The sequence below is a fragment of the Misgurnus anguillicaudatus genome, chromosome 2, assembly GCF_027580225.2.
Source record: "Misgurnus anguillicaudatus chromosome 2, ASM2758022v2, whole genome shotgun sequence".
Taxonomy (NCBI): domain Eukaryota; kingdom Metazoa; phylum Chordata; class Actinopteri; order Cypriniformes; family Cobitidae; genus Misgurnus; species Misgurnus anguillicaudatus.
Window position 1 is genome coordinate 32,947,431 of NC_073338.2, and position 19,062 is coordinate 32,966,492.

A 19,062-nucleotide genomic window follows, 5' to 3' on the forward strand; every position below is an offset into this window, starting at 1 on the left:
AGACCTTATGCCCTGTGCCAATTCCCATCTCCCCGTGCCATTTCAAAGCATTAAACTGTGGGGGATCCAAAAGTCAGATTTGCCTGGTTAAACTAGATGAAAAAGACACATTGTGTTGTATTGATTTAGCTCATTTATTGCTCTTCACCTGTTTAATATTACAGGTCTAATTTATAAAGGTGACAAGCTGAAGGAAGTAAATGGAGTTCCCATGGAGGACAAGAACCCGGAGGACATTATTCCCATACTAGTATGCTTCAGTTTTTATGCATTTTAGCATGTTCAAACGCCTTCAGCGTCAGTATGAAGACACGAAGGGTGCCCCTATGCGTCACTATATCGACGAAATGTGAACTCCGTTGCTTACAATTCAATTTAAATGAATTCTGGGGAAAACACAGAATAATCGATAGATAATATAAGAAGTAGAATACAGCAACTAAGAATAAACCGTACAAGCGAGCGTAGTAATAATGTCACTTATACAATAAGGTGCTAAGTTAAGCCAATGTTGGCTGACTCTCCCGGGAATGAAAAAAACCCTAAGAGAAAAACCCAGTGGGAAAACTCCTAAGAGGAGAAAATCCCTTGAGAGAGATACATATATATTTATATATATATATATAAACACGATAGGGATATGAAACGGGTAAGCGGATTAAACTGGTTCAGCCGGTGGTCGTTGGTCCCGCATCGGCTGGGCATCACATTGAAGAAAAGCCAGTAGATCAGTGGTGTGATGAACTTCACAGCAGCAGGAACTGGATCTGTTTGTTTCATTGTCCTCGGGGTCGATTACGAGACAGGGAGAGAGAAACAGAATCCTATTAGCGTAGGGGGCGTTAGCATGTAATGCAAGTGTTATACAGTATTGTGGTTTAAAATCCGCTTGGTTCCAGACAGGCTAACTATTGCGGCATAAGTATATTACCCAGATGAGTTATGTGAATGCTTTTTTCTGGACACGCAAACTTTTGCGGGATAAGTAAATTTACTTGACATTTTATGTTAATGCTTTGTTAAAGAAGAATGTCTTAAGTTTAGACTTAAACTTACTTTCATGCATGTTAGAACAACTTTCTGTTAAATAAAATTACATCCAATCCCAACTCTAACCCCAACCCCAAGCGACAATGGTTTAAAAATCAGAAGACAAAAAGTGTAAACCAATACAGATATCCTAAACCAAACCCGAACTCTAATCCTAACCCCAAGCAACAATGATTTAAAAATCAGAACACAAAAACTATAAACCAATACTTAAACTGACATCCAAACCCGAATTCAAATCCCAACCCCAAGTGACAATGGTTTAAAAATAGGAAAAAAATGGAGTAGTTAATGTCCAGAAGCGGCATGATCCTAGCGATCGTCGCATACGTTGACGTCGCATAACGTGACAGCATCACCTTCCGGGATGCCCTTTCGTCTATATCCGACGCTGAGAGATTAGCATGAAAGCAACAGAGTTCCCATTTCGTCGAAAATAGTGACACATAGGGGCACCCTTCGGGTCTTCATACTGACGCTGAAGGCGTTTGAACATGCTTCAGATCTTCACACCTTGGGGAGTGAGAATGTGTAGATATATTGTAAGTTGCTTTGGACCTGTATCTGATAATAATCACTTCTTCCAGGCCTTGTCAGAGGGAGCCGTGACCTTTAAAGTAATTCCAGGCACCAAAGAAGAATCAAAGACAAAAAACACCAAGGTCTATTTGTCAGAAGTCTAGATTGAGCACATTGTTGTCTTACACTCCACATAATTAAAACCAAACCTAATGACATCAAAATACATTCTTGCAGCTCTTCGTGAGGGCACTTTTTGATTACGATCCCAATGCAGATCCTGCTATTCCGTGCAAAGACGCCGGGTTGGAGTTCATGAGAGGGGATGTGTTACAGATTGTAAGCCAAGAGGATGATACCTGGTGGCAGGCCAGACAGCATGGTGAGGCCAACCTCAGAGCTGGACTGATTCCCTCTAGACAGCTTCAGCAGAGGTATGCAAGAAAACTTTTATAATCAGACTATTGCTACGTTTCACTCCGAGTCTAGACAGAAGAAACTAAATCCTTTTGTTGTCAGAATTGAGAGTCAGGCATAGATCCTGTCATCATGTTCTCAATAGTGAATTAGACACAGTCAATGACACTCCCTTAGTCAAGCCTTCGATCTTGTAAGTAAAACAATCATTCTCATCAAAATCTGAATCAAATCCAATAACTGCAGTGGGAATCTATCAAGCTGCTATTCTTTCGCATTTTGGCCCAAATCAATTCTCAGTGACAAAATCTTGTGATCTGACTTTGATTAGACAGCTGTGTGATATTGATGGAGAATATCACAGGGCTGACTATAATGTTTTTGGTGTCGTGATGTTCTTCTCGGCAGGAGATTGGCTTTACAGAGGCCTAAAGCTCTGTTCCAGTTTTCCAGCATATCGAATGCATTCACTGGTAAGAACTGTAATCCCTGATGATACAGTAAATACAGCAGCATTGTAACAGTAGTGTACACCGATAAGACTAATATGATTTTTTTTTAATCATGGTTACCCTTGTCTCACGGTTACAACGTTACAAGTCATTTCAACTTACTATTATTTATCTTGATTAGGGATGAGTTGTTATAACTTGTAAAATATAGTTGAAAAAAGTAAACTTCATTTTCTTAGTTGTAGCAACTCATTTCTTGTCAAGATAAGTAAGTTGAAATAACTTGTAACTTGATTACACACACAAAAAATATGGCAGCAAAGATTTTTTTACAATTAAAACATGGCAGATCTGAAATATTGACCTTTAATGCCTCCAAAACATGATTTCATTTGATTTCACAATGATGATGGTTGCTCTGAACACAACAAATATCAGATGTAGTGAGTCTTTTATCCACTTTTAACTTTAATATTTGGTATGTCCACCTTTTGCAATTGAGCAATTACAGCATAGTGTCATATACAGTATTTCCTCAGAACTTCCTCAGGCTTTCCTTTAAATGTACAGGTGCAGTTTATTTTTCAACTCTCCACAAATTTGCTTGATGGGGTTAAGATACGAACATTGAGGGGGCCATGTAGGGAAAATGACCTAAATCTCTTTATAATAATAATAATAATACCTTACATTTATATAGCGCTTTTCTCAGTACTCAAATCGCTTTACATATGAATGGGGGAGTCTCCTCAACCACCACCAATGTGCAGCATCCACCTGGATGTTGCGACGGCAGCCATATTGCGCCAGAACGCTCACCACATAGCTTATTAGTGGTGAGGAGATAGAGTGATATAGCCAATTAGTATGAGGGATGATTAGTAGGCCAATGGGCAAGTTTGGCCAGGATGCCGGGGCACACCCCTACTCTTTTTCAAAGGACATCCTGGGATTTTTAATGACCACAGAGAGTCAGGACCTCGGTTTAACGTCTCATCCGAAGGACGGATATATTTATGGCTCTATTTATATGGTTTATAGAGCATAATGATGACTTTGTAGGTACAGTGGTGGCCATCATAAGGAGATTTAGGTCATTTTCCTTACTGGTCCCCTCAAAGGTATATTTGTTGTGCTCAGAGCAACCCTCATTATGAAATGAAATCATGTTTTGGAGGCAAAAATTGTCAATATTTTGAAATCTGCCAGCTGTTTCATAAGACAATATAGATAATTTCATTACATAAAAGTTTATCAGTAAATCAGACTGGTCACAAAATACCTTTGAAACCTTTTGAGAATGAGTATATTTCAGTGTAATAGATTACAAGTAAAATTACTTACCATTAAATTTGATAAATGTATCCCCAAACTGCTAAGAAATCTTCTACCTCTGACACACACACACACACACACACACACACACACACACACACACACACACACACACACACGTTACTAGCAATGAAAGTACCGGAACTTTTTTCCACACTTCAAGCACTGCCTGGATGATTTTATAACAGAAAAACAGAAAAGAACATATTGTCTCAGAGAGTGATGCGAAAAAAAGTGTGAGAACTACAGAGAATAGTGACAGTCTGAGATGAAAGTGTTTGTAAGGTTGCCAGGTCTCTTCCTGGAGTGGCCCTCTGGAGACGTGAACTGAATGCAAAGCCTGATAAAGTCTGAGGAAGTGTTAAGTCACACTGACTCTGGTAGACATATTAAAAAATGTTTTACTATGTGTGAACATGGTCATACTGAACCACAAAAGATTGCAGATGCCTTGCTCAGAGCAGTCTGTTACTGTCAAAGACGAAAGCATGAACAAAGTGAAGACAACAGTGTGTTACTGCAGGAACACTGTACATGACAAATCTGGCAGATTTGCAATAAGGAGCATATAAAAAACTAAAACTAATACTAATTAATAACAGGTATTAAGAGGTAATGTGCAAGTTTAAAACCATATTTATTAGCTAAAAGAGAAAGGAAGATTTGTAATTTGAGATTAAATTAAGGAATTTGGTTCTTTTGACATAAGATGACTTTAGTGGTGCACCGAGGCTAATTTTTCATGGCCGATTCCAATGAGGTGGTCCCAAAAATAAAAAATCTGTCATCATTTTCTCATCCTCATGTTGTTTTAAACCTGTATGAATTTCTTTCTCTAATGAACACAAAAGAAGCTATTTTGATAAATGATGATAAGCACACAGCTGATTGTTACCATTGACCTCCATAGTAGGAAAACAAATATTATGAAAGTATTGTGATAAATGATAAAGAAGATATTTTGATAAGCACACAGTTGATGGTACCCATTGAGTCCATTGTATTTGTTTTTCCTACTTTGGAAGTCAATGGTTACAAACAGCTGTGTGCTTACCAGTCATGTGTCAAAATATCTTCTTTTGTGTTTATCAGAAAATGTTTATTTTTTTATTATTTTATTTTTTTAAGAAATTTTTTATTTTTGACAGAATTTTTCTTTTGGGGTAAACTATCCGCTTTTCAATATTTTACTATGTTCTTACCTCAACTTAGAAGAATTAATACCTATCTTTTTCAATGCGTGCACTCTTAAGGGGGTCGCAAACCAGACGCGCAGCTCAGCGCCGCGTCTAGGACAACTCGGAGGTATCGTAAACCGGAAGTGCACATTAAATAGCGCGAGCTTCATCAGACAGTGTCTACTTCAAAATGCAAAATATGTGCATAATGTAAGCAATGTGTTCGATTTTTTTAGAACGGCGCGGTCGGTGTGCGACCCCCTTTACAGCATGTTGTGGATGTGTTAGCATTTAGCCTATCCCCGTTTATTCCTATGGCTCCAAACAGGAATGAATTTAGAAGCCACGAAACACTTCCATATTTTCTCTATTTAAAGACTGTAACATGAGTAGTTAAACAAGTTAGTATGGTGGCACAAAGTACAACTTTTGTTTGGAGCCATAGGAATGAATGGGGCTAGGCTAAATGCTAACACATTCAAGAAGTGCTGTACAAAGATTAAAAGTGCACGCATTGAAAAAAGATAGGTATGTATTAATTCATCTGAGTTGAGGTAAGAACATAGTAAAATATTTTAAAAACGGTGTTTTCCTTTAAGCAACAGGCAAGAAAGAATACATGAACAAGATGTTTATTTGCTTAAAAATCTGCAGCTATTTGAATTTAGAGGCAACAACTGCATCTTAAGAATTATAATCAAAGATGCAACATACAGAAGTAAGATTTCATTGTTCTATAATGTGTAGCTTATTATAATTATAATATTTCTATAATTTTAGGATTTAATGTGAATAAACAGAGTGGTCTAACAAATGAATGTAACTAGCATCTGAAATATCTTCTTCACATTGCACAGGCAAGATCAACACTGTTTTGGGTGTTAAAATGCCATTGAACAATTTTAATTAATTAAATATATCGAAAGAATGTGCAATATGCTAATAGTCTCATTAGTTGTCAATGGCAGAGTGACAATCTCAACTTTAAAATTACGATGTAACATACAGCACTTGCCCTTTTGTTAAGTTCATTGTGCTGCAGTATCCATTGTTTAGGGAATTGAAGAGGGATGGAATTCAGAATAAAGGATCTGGTATACTTCGATCATCTCATCTTGAAAAGCCATTGTAGGCCTGTTCAAAGCGATAACTTTTCCTATAAAAACTCCATCTGCGGGTTGAATGCGTGGAGAATGACAGCTGCTCAGAGACTCAAAGTCATCATGTCAGTGGTGAACGCTGGGGTCACTTTACAGCCTTCCCGTAACACACAGAGCCCGTGTCCGAGCAGAAGGTCACCAAAATGCCACACGTTAAAGTCAAAACACCACTAGCGTCCCTAAAAAAGCCCAAAACACATCATTCTACAATGAACCGCAGGTGAGGACATGGTTAGGACAAGTAGAGCGTGGTCACAGAAAATTGCAATTACTATTTAAAAAGTCCACCTTGGCTACAGCACGAAGGGCAATTGGATTGGACATCGATGGCTTGCAATGCATTGTGGTTACAAAGACCAGACCACACACACAGTGTGAGCTTTAAATTTATGGTCCTCAATTCATCCGTTTGAGAAATAAAAGCATGTTCTTACTCTTCCAAAATAATTTCATTTTCCTTTCTTTACGGTACTGCTCTTAGAAAACCCTGCTATCATTTCATTGTTTATATACTAAAGCCACCAAATGAAAGGGCGGCGATGAGGAGAGGTGTTTAGAGTTTTTAAAGGAATGGGCCGTTCTTACTCTCGCCCTCAATGATGTACCAAATTTAGGTAGTTAAAAGGACATCACATCCTCACTGATTATACAGTAAGATTGATTGATGAAGTGCTTGGTATTTTGCTTTATTTAAATGTTGCTTCTTTCTATGACAGATAGTATGGTGTATTTGTAGAAACCTCTAAAAACAGGCGTCATGCAACAGTTTTTTTTAAGGCGTCACCAGACTGACAGAATACGTGACAAAATGGAAAATAACTCTTTTAACAATGTACTATTTTAGTCTTAATGACTCAGATGTCAGGTAGAACATTTTTATTTTAGCATGCAAGGGGCATAGGGTTCAAATACAACCTTTGTAGCCAACACTAAAAGTCATACTATATTTAAGAGACATCATTCATTCAGGGCATAATTTTTCATTTAAAGTAAATACTCTGCATACAGTAGATCAACTTGATAAGACTGCCACATTGTTTTAGAAAAATCATTATACTCAAAATTATCATGCTATCTAATAAACAGCAAAACAGTGTGCTTGTTATCCTATTTAAAACCCACTTGACAATACTTTCCTGTAATGTCAAAAACATTTTGTATTCTCTCTCTCTCTCTCTCTCTCTCTCTCTCTCTCTCTCTCTCTCTCTCTCCTTCTGTTAAAATTTGGAGCAGACACGGAAGGTATTATTTCATTTTTTATCACATAATGACGTGACAGTAACTTTAAAGGAAAACACCACCGATTTTCAATATTTTACTATATTCTTACCTCAACTTACATGAATTAATTCACACCTATCTTTTTTCAATGCATGCACTTAATCTTTGTGCAGTGCCTCGTGAGTGTGTTGGCATTTGGCCTAGCCCCATTTATTCCTTAGGATCCAAACAGGGATGAATTTAGAAGCCACCAAACACTTCAATGTTTTCCCTATTTAAAGACTGTTACATGAGTAGTTACACGAGTAAGTATGGTGGCACAAAACAAAATGTGGTGATTTTTTAAGCAGATAAAAAATTAGTACTATATTGTATGGCTGAAGAGCACTTAAGGGGCGTGCACATAAAAACTTTTAAACGCGTCTGAAAACTCCTGGAGGACACCGAATACCAGCTGTTTTTTCAGCTGAGCGTCAGCTTTCTTCAGCTGAGCACTTTGTTTGCTGTGATACTTGTCCCGCCCCTCCTCCACTGTGATTGGACGGCCTTGTGAGAACTGACATTGACGAGCGGAGCTTTTCACCCAAAGTTGAATATTTTTCAACTCTCTGCGCTCGCTTTTCAGCGTGGAATAAAACCGCTAGCTGGTGGCTTTTTTAAAAAACGCAGAGCTTCCATTGGAAACAATTGAAAATAAGCGCCGGCCGCGGGCGTAAAAGCTTTGGTGTGCACACACCCTTAGGGGCTAATCACACCAAATGCGCTTTAAATGCTTGGAAACGCAAGGCGCGTCGCACTGCCTTTTTGGTCACTTTAAAAAAAGAGCAGTGTGGCGCAGCTTTTTATATTGCTAGGCAACCACTGAGTCAGCTGTCTTGTCAATCAAATATTGATGTGCACTCTTTACTGTTAACTGTCATATTAGCAGAAACTTTAAAAAGAGTACACTTGCTCTGACCTTGTTAAAGGGTGAGAGGTGCACAAAGACGCAGGAGAGAGTAAGTGAGTCTGGTTCTTTCAAGCAACAGTAAACTCCTGTCACCACAACAGAAAGCCCGCCTCTCCCTTCATTCGATTGGACAATGGAAAGATGCGAATGACGTCGGCGCTTTTCCGCTCTCAGTGCTTTTTCAAAAGTGCCTGCTGCGCAAGGCGTTAAGCGCGCATAAATAGCGCACATATGCTCATTGACCATAGAATATCATTCAAAAAAGGCGCCTGCAACTGCCATAAACGCGTTTGGTGTGATCGACCCCTTAATTTGCAGAACTTCTACAGAACTTGCACGACCTTGGGTGCAGTAATATTGACGGAAGTTTGAGCAAGGGGGAGTAGTCAGGAGTGATGATGTTACTGCACGCCAAAGTCGAAGTGCTGCAAACTAAGTGCTCTTCCAACATACAATATAGTTCTCTTTTTTATCCGCTTATAAAAAATAGCCACGTTATATTTTGTACCACCATACTTACTCATGTTACTACTCATGTATCAGTCTTCAAATAGGGAAAACATGGAAGTATTTGGTGGCTTCTAAATTCATCCCTGTTTGGATCTTAAGTAATGAATGGGGCTAGGCTAAATGCTAACACATTCACAACGCGCTGTACAAAGATTAAGTGCATACATTGAAAAAGATAGAGATGTATTAATTAGTCTAATTTGAGGTAAGAACATAATAAAATATTTAAAAAATGTGGTGTTTTCCTTTAAGGGATAGTAATATTTTATTTTGTATTATTTAGTCACCCTCATGTCATTTAAACCCCAAGAGTCTTTAATTGTTCTTCAAAAACCAAATACATGTGGTCACCATCCACTCCCATAGTAACCAGAAAACCCTTCAAGCTATAAAATGACTCAAAAGTGTTAAATAAATAACTCCACTTGACTTGTGTGATATCTTGTTGTGGATGTCGCTGTTGTTTCAGTTTTTCACATTATTTAAAAGAAAAAACACAGACCAAACACTTTTACAAAAAAAATCTGTATTTGAAGAACAATGAAAGATACTTGGGGGTTCAAGTGACATGAAGGTGAGTAAATAATGCAAAAAAATAATAATATTGTGAACTATCCCTTTAAGGAGAACAACACGTTTTTCAATATTTTATGTTCTTACCATAACTTACACAAATTAATGCATACCTATCTTTTTTCATTGCCTGCACTTAATCTTTGTTCAGCGCGTCGTGAATGTGTTAGCATTTAGCCTAGCCCCATTAATTCCTTAGGATCCATACTTACCCAATCTCATGCATTATTTTTGATCAGTGCCTTTTTTCTCTTCTCTCTGCTCTGCCTTCAGAGGATGTCGACTACAGCGCAATAAGCGGCATACATATAGGTAAGGATCTGTTTTTCTAAAGCGTAACGTCAACACCTTATATCACCTTGTGTTCTTTTATACTTTGCACACATGGCCATTGTGTCCTAAAGCCCCACGTGCGACTTGAATAAAGAGCCTATTATTAGAGATATCCATCTCGTCCCATTACATTTGTACTTTTGCACACCATTATAAAGATGATGTTTATTCAAGGTGAGCATCATTAGTTTCAGATTTAGACAGATCTGGTTTGAGCATACATAATTTGCTTTGATGGCTCCAGACTAGGTGCTTTGTGCTGGTCCATTAATGATAAAGACCATCAGACAGCCGGACATACACTATGCTCATTTAGCAGCTAGGCTACCGGATGACTCTAGCAGAGACATGCTTAGCTTTCAGCTTTTTGGCAACCACAAGCCCACATCAAAAGTCAGCATGTCCGCGGCTAATCTCCAGGACACGCAATGGCCAAACTAGCCTCAGTGCTGCTGCAGTCCCTCTAGACAACATGCTTAAGACATTACATTGGGACTCGGCCATATAGGTGTTATTGTGCCTGGTTTAAATTTTGAAATTTATCACAGTGGTAGTGTACTGTAGCAGGTATGTGATGGAAAACTGGATGCTTTCGGATGGAGAGCTCTGGTAGCATTGGATGCTCTTTGAGCAGTTGTCCACATTATTCTGTAAATCTATTCAGCCGCTACAATTCAGAGGTGCTGCTCGGAGTAGCTGCGCAAAGATACAAGGCCCACGGCGTTGTGGGATATGAAAGGATTCATGAGGGAGAGGTGTGGTGGGATATTAAACTGGAGAAACCTGGAAAAGGTATCAGCGAATCCCAATAAGATCCAGACATGGAAAAACAGGGACACATTAAAAACAGGCTCTATTTACAAACCAGATTATTTAATCAGTATGCAGTCCCACACGCCACAAAGAGCCAAGAAACTAATGCATGGTTGAAACTCCAGATCGTTTGCTTGCTTCTCCAGATCTTTCGGATGGTTTCGGTGTCAGGTAGCCGCAGCTTGTGTGCATTAGTCGACTCCAGTTATATGGCAATCACAAGTCTTCATTAAACAGATGATGGTTTTAACATGCAGCCTGGTGCAACCAGCCACATCTGATATGTCATACGTTGCATCTACCGTTTGTGGCAGATTATAAAGATGGAGTACTTGATGAGGTTAAGTGCACTATGTGGTTTCTGAAGAGGCGTAACAAAATGATATTGCAGCATTCTGCGTCATATTAGCGGACTTTTTAAAATTGCCCAGCATGGGATGTGGTGACTATCTTGCCTCATTGCTCACGGTAATTCGCTAGTGATGATTTAACAGCTCCATGCCCCACAGCCATGTTGTCAGGTTTGTAACTTTTACAGACATTGGAGACAGGATGGGCAGGAATTATCTAAAAAACTTTTTTACGAATTTGTTTAAACTGTCTTTATATACCAATACATAATTAAAATGTAAGTACTCTGAAAAAGAGAGTATAAAACTCAAGTGTCTTGAGACCTTTCACGACTGTTTTAAACACAGCTTATTATTTCCATTCGGGACGAAACAAATGATTGGCTTGCGCGACTATCACTTTCTCTCGCGACCATGGCACCACCCCTGTTGCTATGGGATCTGCCCAGACATGCGCACACCCGATTGATTTGAACGTGCACGAGGCACTCTAGGAAGAGCAAAAGTACGGCAGAGAAAGAGCATTCAGAACTCACAGTACCTGCATATGTAGTCAGCGAAGGCAAACAAGGCAAAAAAAAAGGAATAAACGAAGAAATCAAACGAGAGTAAATAGCGCGTGGCTTTCCTCCAGTCGACGATGCGGTAGCGGTATTGTCTCTAGTGTGTAGTCCTCATCAGAGTCAACAATGCTTTCATCACGGAAACTCTTCCATGCATAACACCGTATGTTATGAATCTTCCACGAAATTCACCTTCATCACAGTGTAACTGATGGTAATAAAAAAACTTGTATCAATGCAATCTGTTTTTAACTTTGTCGTATAAATGTAACTAGCTCGTTTGTTACCGAATCAAACAAAATATATTTAAAACTTTGCCAGTATCGATATGCTAGCTTAATAGTGAGTACTTAAAGCTATCGTATTTGTTAATATTCATAGTGATACAGTTAGGTGTATTATTAAATGTGATTGTGACATGATGTTACTACATGCACCGCGCTCCTTCCTCTCCGCTCGTCTGAGGTAAATGCTGCTCACAGCGCGTTCATGTGTTTTGGGGGCGTGGCTTTAAAAGAAACCCAGAAGGGAGGGGGTGGAGTGAATGGAAAAAAAGAGCTGTGTTTTAAACAGTCGTGAGAGGTCTACAGACACTTGATTTTTATACTCTCTTTTTCAGAGTACTTACATTTTACTTATGTATTGGTATATATGTATTTGTAAAAAAGTTTTTTTAGATAATTCCTGCCTTTAAGGGGGATGGTTAGTGGTTGATAAATATTGGCTTATCTGTATGTTTTTCTTATAATTTTACCTTCTGTTGCGTAAACACTGAATATACATTCTTGGATTGAAACAGATGAGCCATGGCTTTCCTGGTCGTCCCTGGAGAGAATCTGTTAGTTACAGGGTATCCTATCTTATTTCGTCTAATTTATATGTTTGTTAGTGTGAGATCTATTACTACTTGTCTACACTGATCTTCCATGTTATAGGTCTGGAACACAACATGACCGCTTGGATTATCTTGCTCTTGAGTCAACCCTAAAAAACTCAAAAATCTGTGTAACTTATAATAAGAGTCTGTTCTACCCACTGATGTCAGACTTGGAGATGCCCATATCATTTCAGTAAACCAGGGCTTCACGGTGCCCACAACATGGCTTCTGTGAAACCACATGTATGTGGTTAAAGCCCTGTTTTGCGTAGACCATAAATTAAGGAACATTAACCTTCTGGAGTGGTGACTCCTGCACGGTGTTATTTTCCGAGAACAGTCACGTGGCCACGTTTCTGTAATTTTTCCGACACGGTAAACGCTGCTGGTTTGAAATCTCTAATCTCTAGATAATATCAGCCTCTGTCAGCACCATGTCACGATCACCGCTCGTCAGCTCTACTTATTATGAAATCCTGCTTATTTACTGCCAGCCGCTCCGCTTTCCTCTAACAGCATGGAAACAAGCAGTAATGTTCGTTACTTTGACCCAGATCATCTGGGAACATGAAGAAGGGTATGAAGGCTGATGGAATTATTGAGTCGTACATTACGAGATTGTCCGTAGTATATCTTTAGCAGCATTGTTGTGGTAAAGAAATTTTTTTCTTTAACCTCAAAATGTGAATGCTTCATTATTGCATTAGTTTTTTGCTGTCTGTTAGATATGAATAAAAATAGCAAATTTTTAATTACAAACTGCATATTTCAAAGACAGCCCAATTCCTTCACCAAACATAGGCTTTAAAGGTCCCATTTTTCCACATTATTTATGCTAATATAGCAACATTACACACTAACTAAAGTTTGAAAAATGGGATCAGGAAAAATGGGACCTTTAAGGATATTGTTAAAATTCAATCATTTTTCACTGCAAATTTTTTTTTAGGATCAATATCTACCTGTCTGATCTTAAAAATGCTTTTTTGGAGAAACCTAATGTAATCAGGATGATTCAGTCAGGTTCAATACTTTTCACTTAATCAAAAATAAGTTGGATCAGGGTTGGAGTGGTGGGACTCATTTTCAGCCCTGGAGTTTCATGACTTAGACCGGCCCACTTTAGTTCACGGCTTACTATATTAAATTAATATCTTTAAATCCTCAGTTGTATAAGCCTGCAATGTTGCACTGTTCGCTGCAGCCTTGCAATTTATTGTATTTTTTCAAATATATCATTTCCAATTCAATGAAAATACAGAAGCCTAAACAATTATGATTTTTGCCATAATCCTACAGCCCTACCAAAAGGTATTTTAATATTATTCACTTAAACTTATTCAAAAACTACTGAAAGGGAGAAAATGTGTTTGTGTTTTCCCCTATATTTCTATTTTTTTTAAAAATGATGGGTCTTGAGATAACCTGTTGGGTTGTAAAAAGTTTGGAAACCCCTGATATACAATACACAACCAAGATTGATCAAGTATGCATGGAAAACAATATAAAAAAGTAAAAATCCTTATCTTAATTTTCTACTTAGATCACGTATATTGCCAAATAACATAAGGTAGGCCTACATAGGCAAAAAGAACAAATACATAATGGACTTTCATTTTTTTTTACTTTAAAACATCATATTCATATGAAACATACTTTTTTCAATAATCTAATGAGTTTTGAATCGAATAGATTTTTGTTACTCTTGCAATAGACAATGAATGATGACTATAAGATGATTCATTGTAACATCTATAACTTAGATTTTAAAAAATTATGATTTGTATAACTTTCCTTTTACAGGCTGTTCGCGCTCAAGTTTTTAAAAAAATCTAAATTGCAAGTGCACTCAAATATAGACGCGTCTTAAAACTCATGTTTACAGGCGAGCACTTTAAAAAGCAAATGCGTTTTAGATGTTAATGGACCGTAATGCAATAATTATTCCAATAAGTGTTAGGGACTCGGACACAATTAAACTGGGCATAAAGCGGTAGTATGACAACATCGGCCCTCGTGGCCAAAAAAAAAAAACAGACCGGCCCATCGGGAAATCTTCTGGTCCTACCTATGGACAATCCGGGCCTGCAACTGTTGGATGTTACCACATAGTTTTTACCATAAGTTTTTTAAGTTAAGGTCTTTACACACCGGGACGTTTTTCGTGCGCATTTATCGTCGACATTTTACGTGACGTTTTTCTGCTTTCACACCCAAACAATTTTTACTGGCACTGAGCCGAGTGAGGTGCAAATTCACTCCCTGGATGTTAGATGGCGCTTAATACAAAACAGATATATGCCGGTACACAAGGTGGCGCTGCGAGACGTTATGCGTCTGTTCTGACACTCACTTGTCACACAGAAGAAAGAGGTTTTTTTATTTAGGAACTTTTTTACAATGCTCTAAATATCGTTTAATTATATTATTTAGATTTTTAAATCTACATACTTATCTTTATCTGTTTTACAAAAGATAAACAAAAAACAACAAAGAGAATACACTGAAAAAATGATTCATTCAATTAATTTTTTGAGGTGGGTGGTCGCAATCAATTTATTTATTTAAACTAAAAATTAGAAAACAAAACAAAAACATTCGTTTAAATGTAGATTAAATAAATTGATTGCAATCACTTACCTTAAAAAATTGAGTAAATTGAATTAATCATTTTTTTCAGTGTACGATAAAAATACTTACAAAAATCTAAAGATCCCGATAATAAAAGAAATCCTGTCAAGAGATTCTTATCTTGTGGTAGTCCAATAATAAAATGCATCTTCAGGTCTTGGTTTAATCGTCTCTGTCAAACCTTCATAGCTTTCTTTTGATTGATTTATACAGAAGCAGTCTGGCCTTCACACTGGTTATAGGCCTACAGTATGTGTGGGACACACTAAAAGTCTGGAAGCAGTCAGTAAGATGTTGATGTTAGTGAAACCAATCAAAAACTTACAGGGAATACAGCAGCAGACAGTGTGAGATATGCTTTACATCTGCTTTTAAACAAGAGTGTTATGTTCAGGCTCATCACTATTCGACACTCTGTAATGTGTTTATGACACTTGCCATGTGAATTGGGCGATTGTTGTATAGCCTCCAGTTTTCATATTTATTTATTTTTTGGCCCCAAATATTTTTTCCTTTTGAGTTAGTCATATATTATTTTTACATTCGCTTATAAATCATTTTAATTGCATTGTATTACAAATGGTGCTTGATGATATCATCTTTGCCACAAATTTGTCCTATAAACGCACAGCTTCTGTTGTTGATTACACAATACTTGATTTATATGTGCCGAATTAAAGTTGCTGATGTATAGCTGGATGGTTTAAGACGATTTGGCCCTTTGGGAATCTGTGACTGCAGTTCTGTTATATTTTAAGAGTGTGGCTTTATCTTCCTCTGAATCAAACAGTATGTACTCATTCATCTTATTGAAAGCCGCATATCAAATCTGTCTGCATGAGGCTTGAACTTTAATGCCAACATTGTCATTGCTATAAGAAAGTGATTGTTTCTATTCTGTAGGCTATCTGGACACTTTTCCTTACTAGAGGTTGGGTTCCTTATTGTGCTATTATATGGAAGTAAAACACTCTGGTCTGGTTTCACAGACAAGGCTTAGCTAAAGGCCTTAGTTGAATTAAGATGTTTAAGCATCTTTAATAAACATGGCTTAGAAAATGATGTTACTAGTGTGTATCTTGAGACAAATAAATGGCACTGGCTTATTTTAAGATCTGTCAGTGCAAGTTACTTTCAGCTGAGACAGCTCAAACATGTGTCTTAGTTTAGGACTAATCTTAAAGCTTGTTTGTGATACCAGGGGTGTGTCTATTAAACAAGCAATAAGCAGAAATTACTTCATTATTACTATGGTCATGACATAATGTGTTTACTACCATGTGTCTTTTTTAGCCTACGCTGGTCTACTCCTAACGATTATGTAATCTTCTGCACCCTACAGTATATTATGCATTTGATGCTATTCAACGCAACCTGCTGTATACATTTAATGTATATATATATATTAATAATCTGTAGGAAACAAACCTTTGATGTTTTACTACAGAAATTATCTGTTGGGCAATTTCTGCATGAGGTTCTTCATGGTTGAAAGAATCACTCTGACATCCACGTTGACGGTTCTCCGGCAGGCCACGGCTACGCTCACATGAGCATGCATTTCAGGACCATACAGCTGCCTTGCCAGGCCTATTGTTTTGACAACCTCTTAGATTGAAGTCTTCTGAATTCTCAGTTTTATTAACCCTCTTTTGGTCCTTAAGTCTGAAGTCGGGTTCCAAGAACCCTTTCCAGTCCAAGATTAGACATTGACGGCGTTCTACAGCATATACTAATGATCCAGACAAACACACTTTCTAATAAGAAACAGATGTGAGTACAACTATCCAAATATTTTTGGCGTCTTTACTTTGTAATGACTCTGAGCAAATTACGCTGTAATATCTAAACACATTACTCAATATAAGAGAAAAGAGAATCCTTTAATCGAGTCTGACACATTATGACATAACTATGTAAATTCAATTTGATAAAAATGATAAAAAAATGTTTGAGTATTGTTATATTGTTTTAATAAAGTTAAACTGATTTAGTTGTCTTCTTTGCACAGCTGGTTTAAGGAGAAGTTTCCGGTTTAGCAAAAGGAACAGCATGAGTCGACAAGCGAGACAGAAGATGGTTGAAGGGCATGGCAGTATCCCTGAACCAATATATATGGAGGTATTGCCTTACCACAGAGAGCCTGGGGAGCCTTATCGCCTTGTGCTTCTAACTGGTGAGAAATATTTAATCTTATTCACTGTAATTAAAGGGAACAGTATAGCTAAAAAAGAAAAAAAATCTGCTCTCATTTACTTACTCTCATGTCTTGAGTTGGAGCTCAGGTTCTCAAAGATGTGTTTACTAAATTAGTGCAGCAAGTGAAACTTAACTCATTCCCTGCCAGCCATTTTTTGAAAAGTTTCACAAAATGCCTTCCAGGAAAATGTTCTTCTAAAAATATATAAACATATATCAAATGAAAGAACAGACCCTCTGCTTTTTAAACCAACAATAAACAAAATACACTCAAGACACTCCCTTAACAGTAAACTTTGATTACGCATGAGATTATATGAGTATTAGGCAAACGCGAGCGTCTCTCTTATCATAAACCCTTTAGACGCGTCTGCAGCAGGCACTTATTTTGACAAGACACGTAATGCACACAGCATCTCTCGGTGCGCAGAACACAAATTTTGAAAAAAATGAACCATACACATGATGGGTTGACATGTTGTGATGAACTCCGCATCGAGCACCCTTGAAAAAAGAAGTCACCGGCTTTATTGCATTTCCAAAAATCTGATATTAGAGCCATCTACTAACTGTTTTTGTGTTAGGTTTTGCATGACCCACCTTATACCACTGTGCAAGAACAGACCCTCTGCTTTCAAACAAACAATGAACAAACAAACAAAACAAGAAAAAAACGTTTAATCCTATCTATATTGTTTTTCTCTGCTTATAAACTCTTAAATATGTGTTTTTTTCTTTAAAAATAAAATTTTTTTGCAAAAAGCTGAAATAATTGCATTTTTGTGAAGGAATTTTGTTAGAGATCAGATTCAGAACGATTATCAAAACATATAAAATTAGTAAATAACATTTTGGCTTCAGTTTTTTCATGAATTGGGTAAACACGCGCTTCCATCTACTGGATAATCGTGGTATTGCAGATTAACATAAAAATTCATCACGAACACTTTTTTATGCAAATAAAAAATTTGCCCCGGCCCCTCCCCCAAAACGGCAATTGTCCAATCACACATCATAGCAACCGTTACTATGTGAGCAGGTCCGACAAACAAACACAAAGTGAGCGGTGCCTACAATGGACGGCCCCACTCCCAGTTAAATGTGTCGAACATTACGAAGCATAAATACGTGTCCTCAAAGGTAAGGCTTACAGCTAACTAGTTACAATGTTGTCTAGATCTACTAACTAGAGGCAAGAACACAAATTGGACCAAAGTTATGATTACCATGAATATAATTGCCAGAAGGTTAACCTACTCTAAGCTAAGTTTAATGAGTTCTTTAGCCAACATTAGTTAACATGTTAGCTAACGCTAGCTACATTAGCTGCCGTTGTGTTGGGACTTTCAGCTCCCCAACTTTATTTTTCATCAGTTTACGACAAAGTCGAACATAGCTTCCTAACAAGCAACTTTAAATAATTTTGTTTTTATCTTTCATGTAGCATTTTATGAACGGAAATCCTACCCCTGAGTTTCCCAATTCCGTAATTGCTGTGCAACTTTATTATATTATACATTTTATTTATTATATTATCTGTTCTGCAACTTTTAAGCCAAAGCAATTTCCTATTTGTGAATTCTGTTCATCACGAAAGGAAATAAAACATGATTCTCAAAACGGCTATTCTCAAAACAACAGAGAAATGTTAGTTAGCTTTGAATGGCTTTGACGCACATGTAGATTTAGCTAGCTAACATACCCTTGTATTTTAACAAAATAAGTTAGCTACTCACAATAGACATTAATAGACCATACCATATGAAAGAGAACTTACCCGGCAGTGCAAGAGCATGACTGGTCCACAAGGCTGTGCTGGTTGCATGTGAGGTACAGGTCATGTGGTAAGCATTAGCCTCGATAGTAGTCGTATCTAGTTCATTGCATATTTTTATATTTTGAATATATCCCTCCACTGCATACTGTAACCCC

The 19,062-nt window shown here is 37.5% G+C and overlaps 1 protein-coding gene across 7 annotated transcripts in view; it reads left to right on the forward strand.

Annotated features, from left to right (window-relative positions):
• Positions 1-19,062, forward strand: part of mpp7b (MAGUK p55 scaffold protein 7b) — a 68,508-nt gene that overhangs the window by 14,224 nt on the left and 35,222 nt on the right. For 6 of the 7 annotated variants that reach the window (XR_008643906.2, XR_008643901.2, XR_008643903.2 and 3 more), the window contains 6 exons: positions 165-250; positions 1,638-1,712; positions 1,807-2,003; positions 2,395-2,459; positions 9,638-9,676; positions 16,943-17,107. Coding sequence is in view for 2 of the 7 variants with exons in the window: in XM_055202755.2 (XP_055058730.2) it covers positions 165-250; positions 1,638-1,712; positions 1,807-2,003; positions 2,395-2,459; positions 9,638-9,676; positions 16,943-17,107 (627 nt within the window). In the remaining 5 variants the exon portion in view is untranslated. The remainder of the gene's footprint in view (positions 1-164; positions 251-1,637; positions 1,713-1,806; positions 2,004-2,394; positions 2,460-9,637; positions 9,677-16,942; positions 17,108-19,062) is intronic. The other variant, XR_008643904.2, reaches the window with a different exon arrangement.